At 39.7% G+C, this 8,201-nt stretch overlaps 1 protein-coding gene across 2 annotated transcripts in view; it reads left to right on the top strand.

The window, feature by feature from the left end:
• Positions 1–460: 460 nt before the first annotated feature.
• RELN (reelin) overlaps positions 461–8,201 on the top strand; it is a 536,845-nt gene continuing 529,104 nt past the window's right edge. For both annotated transcript variants that reach the window (XM_068972809.1, XM_068972810.1), the window contains exon 1: positions 461–686. In XM_068972809.1, coding sequence (XP_068828910.1) covers positions 461–686 — 226 coding nt within the window. The remainder of the gene's footprint in view (positions 687–8,201) is intronic.

The following is an 8,201-nucleotide window of genomic DNA, read 5'->3' as shown; positions in this document are numbered from 1 at the left end:
GAGGCGTGCGCCCAGCGCAGCGCGAGGTGCGGCGAGCGAGCCCGAGTGGGCGGGGGCCAGGCGGGCGCGCGCCGTGCGACGCGCGGGGGCGGGGGAGCGGCCGGGACACGTGTGGCAGCGGCGGGGGGGATTCGGCGCCCGGGGCTTTAAGAAGGTGTGGAGGGGGGCGGGAGCTTTCCCAGGCCTGGCCGAGGGGCGTCGCGCAGAGGCGGCGGCGGCGCACCGAGGCAGCGACCGTCCCGCTCCCGGCGTCCGCAGCCCGGCCCCGCGCTCCCGCGGGCCAAAGAAACTTTGGGAGCAGCGGTCTCCCGCGGAACTTCCCGGCGGGGCTCGGCGCCCGCGCCCGCTCTACTCCGTCCGCCGCCTTCTCGCATTCTCTCCGAGCGGCTCCTCGGTCCCAGTGCCTCCAAAACTGAATGAGAGAGCGGCGCTCGGGGCGCGCGGTGGCGGCGGCGGCGGCATGGAGCGCAGTTCCTGGGCCCCGCGGACTTTCCTCCTGGCGCTGTTGCTGGGGGCGACGCTGAGGGCGCGCGCGGCGGTGGGCTATTACCCCCGCTTTTCGCCATTCTTTTTCCTGTGCACTCACCACGGGGAGCTGGAAGGAGATGGGGAGCAGGGCGAGGTGCTCATTTCCCTGCACATTGCGGGCCACCCCACCTACTACGTTCCGGGACAAGAATACCATGGTAGGTACCTCAGCATCTCCGCTCTCACCGGCCAGCGCACCTTTATACCGCTTTCCTGCTTCCCAGGGGCCATTTAAACCTGAACCGTGACAACCCTTACCTCAGCTTTGCGCTCGGAGGAGGGAGAGAAAACAAACTTAGTGGGGGAGAGAGTTGCGAGTTAGAATTTATTCACCGGTCGCCCCCCACCCCGACTCCCCACGCTCCCCTCACGCGTCTCCCCGAGAGGAGGGGGTTCTGGGCAGGGAAAGGCCAGAAAATTCGGTCCTCCTCACTCGTGGTTCTGACAGCTGACACTTGAATGAATTCGCGCCTCTTGTTTCCTTAACCCGAGTCCTTGGATTCCAGACCTTTGTCCCTGCTCTCGTTCCCCCTGCAGGGCAGCCGAGTGGCGCTAGGCTTTGCGGACCCGCCGGTGACAGATTGACGCGCCCGGGTCCGCAGCCGCCCCGCCAGTCGCCCTCCCGCCGCAAACTTCCCGCAGCTCCTCGGCCAGGGGTCCTTCTCGGTTCCTTCAGAGTAAACGGCCCTCCTGACAGGGAGCGGCTGCTTCCAGCGCTCTATTCTAAAGTGGCGTTGAAAATGTCAGGAAATGGTGTGTTTTTTTCTGAGTCTCCTCTTACTTTAACGTGCCTTTTCTTTCTAGAACGATCTCTGTGATGTTTATTAATGATTATGTCTTTTTAATCTGCACAGCTTTAATTTCCAGGTAGGGACTGGAAGTTCCTTATCATTTAAAGATACCTTTTGAAAAAGGATCATTATGGAGCCCTTCATCAAAATTAAACATGATTGAAGAGGTACAATTTAGCTGCAAGCAATAGAATGTTGTGTAGTGCATGCATTTTTTATGTTTTAAGCTAGTTAATGGAGTATGTGGGAAAATAAGATATTGTCTATTTTCTATTATTTCCGCTGGAACTTCTGAATATTTCACTTCCATGGCGCTTTTAAGCGGCAACAGGCACTGTTTAATTAGAATCTGAAGGCAAAAATACTGATACCCAACCGAATAGAAACTGTTGTCTAGTGATTTCATGTTACAGTTTCCATCTTTTGTGGGCTAACAGTTATTGGCATAGCAGGAGATAATCCACGGAGCAGCTGGCATTTCAGATAAACATGGATATAAAAATGATAAGAAACCTTAAGTTTTCTATTTAAAAAACCCTTCATATCCGCTTTAAAATGTTTAGTCTAAATGCTTACTAGAGATTTAAAATTGTGCTTTTACAGCTTTCTTGTGGCATGGCGGCAGCCTTGTCTGTAAAGCAGAAGTCTAATTTGGTGGAATTTCAGACTTTGGAACATTAATTTTCTGTAGCTAGTCCCCTCTTTTAAAGGACTTATTGTGCTTACTCTCTTCTCAAGACCAGTCTGATGTTTTCCTGAGTTCATGAGAATCTTTTAAGGAAAAGGACCAGCCAATATGATGGCAACTCAGACCTCACCCGAAGACCAGTGGATTGAACCTGTCACTTGGTGTGAGTCTTAGTGAAGGTGTAGAGAGTCAAGGCTGGGCTAAAAGATGTGGTTGTCAGGTTGTGATAGAAGACCTGTGATAATACAAAGCCTCATTTCTGCCCCCTCTGTTTCCATATCCTGTGTAAGGTGCCAGCATATAAAACTTAAAAATACCAAAAATATGACGTAGACTTTGCTTTTACTATGAAGCTAGCAAATGTAAGTCAGCCTAAGACTGCCCATAATCACATTCTAAGTCTGAAAAGAAATAGATGATAGAGAGTAAGATTGCAGTGTAACACTTCAAGTTGCAAGTTGTGTGGGAAAGTCTCAATTTCTACCTCTTCCATCACTAGAAAAGGTAGAGAAATTTTATTGTGTAAGTTTAAGACGATCAAATCATTCTAAACTTTGTGAATGGTTTTTGTAGGATTTTAAATTCCTGTTACCTGTTTTGTGAAATATTTAGATTTTGAAACTGGCTGTAGCTATAGGCCTTCAGTAAGTTTTTCCTTGTAAAATTTTCTACAGGTAGAAGAACTGTTTAAAAATGAAATGATGCTTATGCATGTCTCCTTTTCTTATAGACTTTTGGAAATTAATGTTTAAAATTAATTATGTAACATCTATTTAAGAACTGAACTGATAGTAAGAAATTTTAACCTAATATACTGTTGTAGTTAGGTTAGGAGGTTATTTGGCCATTTTTTTTTTAACTAAGAAATACAAAATATTAGCTTGAGACTTTATTTCTAATTTTTTAAGTCTTAAAAATGTAAGTTATGTCAGGAAAACTATCTTATCTATGATTTACACTGAGCATTTGAGGAAATGATTTTGGGGTACAGCTGATGACTGTTACTTTTTTATCTAAAAGAATGCATTGAGACAGAGGTATTGTATATAGTGCTACCTAACACAGAACATGACTGGAGATCAGGCTGTGTCAGCTACCCTCTGAGACTTGTGTCTGTGACAGAATATGAGATGGAGAGGCAAATATCAGAGTTCAATATTATGGGTCTCTGTATGTGTCGTATTTGTGTAAGATTTTTGTTGAAAATCTTCTGGAAAAAACACACAACAAAAATACAATACAAAGAATTTGAAATTTGTGTATCTAACAGAATTGTCAGATATTCCCATCTTTAAGTAGTGTATTCATCTGTTCACAGTTTTGGAAGCTCTACTAATTCTCATCATCTGATCACTTGGTACCTCTGTTGTCAGCTTCTTGTATGTTTTAAATCTGTTGTCTATGACTTTCTTGAAAGGGCATCGTTATTCACAATGAGCCGTGGTGTCTGCATGATGAGTTTAGAAACTCAGCAGTAAGAGGTTATGGTTGTATATTTAGCAATATATGTCTATGTGTATGTATATCATGTTGAATTAGGAAAGTCTCAGGGTCGGAGCAATTTTTCCTAGAATTTCCTATTTTTGCACAAATCTCCAAATATGGTCAGTTTCCACAGCATGGTTTCCAGGCCCATACCTTAATTTCTTTTTTTTTTTTTTTTTTGGTAGAAAATTGCAAATGATGGGAAAATAGGAAATGGAAACCTAGATGGTCCAGTCAGGTAGCCATTCTCTTCCCCAGCCACACCTGGCAATTCACTGCTCCTTCTCCTAAGGACCAGGTCAGGATTGTGAAACAAGCAAAGATCGAGTTGATGTCTGCACCTTTTCTTTCCCCCGATAATCCCTCTTCTTCACCCCAGCTCCTTAGCCTTTTGTTTAAACCTCCTCCTCCAACCAATTTGTAGTGACTGTGACTTGTCAGTGTTTTATTCTCCCACAGTCTTAATTACAACTGTCGAGAGATGTTTTACCCATTCTGTTTAAAAGAATTTGGGCATCATTGAGCAGACAGTATATTTTGAACTAGAAAGACTTGGATAAACCTTACATCCTGTAATAACAAAATGCCTACTCACAGGATGGGCTATATTCAGTCATCAGAAAGGAGAGGTCAGATATAAGAGAAAAAAAAACAACAAACATTATCTGTGAAAGCCTAAGTAAATGAGTCTGTGAAAAGTGCCTGAGCTTCTATGAGACAATTTATCTGAATTTCTAAAAAGACTAGAATACCCATTATTACAGTGGCATAAGGTGAGGGAAATGTTCCAATACAGTGAAAAATATGCTCTAAAATATTTATTGAGGAAAAATATCTGTTTTAAGCAGAAGTAAATAGGTAATAAACCATGATGCTTTATAAAGGGGATTTGATTGTATTTTGTAAATTCAGTATCACTACTGGTAGTTCTTCCATACTACATTTTCATTCTGTTATTTATTTAATCATATTGTGGAGTGTGTGGGAAAACCAATTTCAACTGCTAAAACAGAATGTTTATGTAAAAAAGGTAAAATCAGGATAAAGTATTTAGGGTATTTTGTTGTAACCACTATTGGTATTATATTAAATGTGTTCTGGAATCAACTGGTTGCCATTTAAAAATCACCATTCAAAGGCAGTGCAATATAATGACTTCAATTACTAGAATGATATGTATGTCAGATACAATTATTGATAATATACTCCAGATTAAATTTCTTTCAAGGGAATGATTTTTTTAAAATTTGAATTAAATAATTATTTGATTTAATATTGCAGTTATTTGAATTAGCAATTATTTGAATTAATAGCAATCTGCTATTGCTGAGGTAACTGGGTTATTGATTGGGTGAGTAAATATTTGTTCTTTATATGTCTCTGACTCTGGAATCAGCATATTTAAACTCAGAATCATTTGTCAAATGCAATTTATAAGTGAACTGCATCTGTGTCCTGCTTGTATATAACTATGAACACCTGAACATTTTAAAGCATTTTCCTCTACTTGTCTTATATTTCATCTTGTGCTCTACAACTTATTTCAGGTATGTTTTACTGATGTGATTCAAATTGTTTCTTAAATCATATAAACATTGATTTAATATATATTCCCTGTGTGAATTTCAAAAAAATAGATCTTTAGAATCATAATTGAAAACATCTAATTTAGGCAGATGTTCTTACTTCAGTCATATCACTACATTACTAGAAATTATTTAATTAGAATATTTTCCTCTAATTTTTATGAATCTTTATTTTAAACTATTATTTTTATTTTAATCAAAAATGGTAAAGAATAAAAGTTGTATCATTGTAATCATATATTTTTCATAGAACCATCTTATTCCAATAAATTTGTCTTTTCACCTTTAAAAAATGATAGGTGTTTTCACTTTTTTTCCATAAATTAGTATCATTCAAAAGATAATATCTAGAACTTATCTTTGATTTATTTTTCCCGTGCCTGGAATTGGTCAACTCTATAGATGATCTGGAAATCTTACATTATTAGTTATATAGAATATGTTGCATATTAAGCCATACTTATTCTTCCAATGACTTCAGATGACACCTTGACATTCATTGTGTCTTTAATATTCACAAATAGTTGCTAATGCATGTATATTTGAAATATATTTCAGGTAGCCTTTACACTGGAAAAGCATAAATGAGTTACTGGTACTTTTTAAACACTGGCATTAAAAAAATCTTGTATATATTTTCACAGAAAAATATAAAGCTCTTTCTTCTTTTAAAAATTCTTTATGTCATATAAAAATAGAAAAGAATGGATAACCCTACACTCAGTGCTTTTGGTTAGAAGGGGTAGATTCAGTGTGCAAAGAAGTGCTTTGAACTATGATTGGGTGATGACATAATACACATACGATAAAGAAAATTCATTTATCTAAATGTTTTGGCTTCAAGGATAACTTGGGTGGTTAATCCACCCCTCTCCTACCCCACTGATTTTAAAGTTATTTATAAAACAGTAAAACTGTATCAATCTTATTAAACTTAAAGAAATATTAAGAACATATATTCAGAAATTAGAACTGAATTTTCAGATACGAAGATTTCTTAATGACTGCTCAAACACAAGAATGGTATATTTAAAAAAAAATACTCTTGGCTCTCAGGAAATTCCACGTGAGGTGATCTCACTTTGGTGTCTGTTGTGCAGCTTAGAGAGTAATTTTTGCCATGGTCACCTACCATGCCCATCTCATTGAAGGCAGAGCTTCTGAAGGGTTGAATGCTGTGCCTACGGGTTAACCAATTATTTCTAACGTGTGCTTCTCTAAAACCACACATATTTTTCCTTTTTATTTGATGTCCTGTAGGAGCGAAGGGTAGCAGCTGGATTTGGAATGTGTAGAAGGATCACTACAAATGTACAGATGTTGATTTGTGGCCTAAGGCAGCTCTAATTATTCAAAAAATGTAATTAGATAGTTTTTGAATGCCACAAAGAGATAGTTATAGGAATTATGAGGTTCCCAAATAAACATTGAAAACCCAGGTTATCTTTTAATGCTAATTTAGCTTTCCTAAGAAACGTAAAACTTTGGGAAGCAAACTAAATTTCATTGATTAAAGGACTCTGAAACTATGCGAGAACTCATGAGTGTTTCAGATAGCCCTGGTTATTGGTGGATGTTGGTGCCTGTGCACCAAGGGACGTGAAGAAGGGCTGATGGTGGTTTACCAATAAGCGCTACACCCACCTCAGAATCGGCATTCTCGGCCTTTCCTGCTCTGCCCCCGTCTCCTTCCACCTGCATCTCACGTGCTTTCTCCCATGTCCCCTGTCTTCCTCCTCCTATTTTTTTTTTCATTTTCTTTCTTCTTTTGTTCTTTCCCTTCACATCACAGGGCCTTGTCTTCCCTCTCCTCTTCCTTCTTCCCTGCTTCAAAACTTGATTCCTTTGCTCCTTTAATTCTTTCTCTTTCTTCCTTTCAGATTTACTGTCACTATCTCAACCTTTCTCTCCTCTATAACATGAAAAATATTGGTATATATACAGACAGTGTGTAATTACCATGTATTTTATTCATTGGATATTTATAATAATAAAAGTGGATGAGTTGGCTCTTGTATTTTTCTTAAAAAAAAAAAATAGCTTCATCTTTCTGTGACATGCACTTGCCCTTTCTAAAAATCATAGGATAGTTATTCCTAATAGGAAAGTAGGTTCTTCCTCCTACACTGTAAAATCTCTCAGAAGAACTTTCAAGCCAGTAGCTGTTTAATTCTGAGTCAGCTACTTTCCCCACTGTCTGCTATGGAGTCAAACTGCAGAATCAGAAGTCTGTGTATGGAAGCATATGTATATAAATATACACACACCATGAGGAAGAGGTACAGTTTAGGAAAACGCACACTGAATTAGCTTAACTCTAAAAGGCAGGTTGATTTGATGTCTTGAATGCTTGAGTTCATAAAGGCTTTTCTAATAAAGGGATGGACTGTTTCTATCATCACCTCAGTCACCTCAAGTTATATCCTTTACTTTCTAGTCTCTTTGCTAAGACTCCTAACAGTTGCATAGCTATGAAATGGTGATGACACCTTTCAGGGTACCTGGCACTTAACAGGTTATAAACAGGGTAGAGACCTTGGCATGAACACTAGATTGGGAGTTAGAAAGGGAGGTGTGTTGCTCTGGAGTAAGTTCCACAGTCTTTCTTCATTAAAACCTATTTTAGGGACTTGTCGTACTGGTCAAGTGACTCAGGACTCCACACTCCCAATGCAGGGAACCCTTGGTTGGATCTGTAGTGAGAAACTGGATCCTACATGCTACAACAGTATTCTTGCCTGAAAAATTCCATGGACAGAGGAGCCTGGTGGGGTACAATCCATGGGGTCATAAAGAGCCAGGCACTACTAAGCAAGATAATGGTGGTGGACGAGGAGTTCAGCAGGAACGGAAGGAAATAACTTGAGGTGACTGAGGTGATGATAGAAACCATCCCTTTACTAGAAAATGCTCTATGCAGTCAAAGTTTATACCTGAACAGCTGTATCAGCCCTGGAATACCTCTTATGGACTTCTTGTATCATAAGAGAAATCAGTCAACTTCTTGTTATTTGCACCTGTGTAATTCTAATTATTTCTTCTAAATGCATAAATGATCCATTTTGCATTCTCTTTTAGATTTGTCCCAATTCTTGTATTGAGCTCTGAAGTGCTCCAGTTCTC

The sequence above is a fragment of the Capricornis sumatraensis genome, chromosome 5 (genome assembly GCF_032405125.1).
Source record: "Capricornis sumatraensis isolate serow.1 chromosome 5, serow.2, whole genome shotgun sequence".
NCBI classification, from domain to species: Eukaryota; Metazoa; Chordata; class Mammalia; order Artiodactyla; family Bovidae; genus Capricornis; species Capricornis sumatraensis.
Note: the sequence above shows the minus strand (reverse complement) of the source record. Positions and strands in the feature narration are given on the sequence as shown.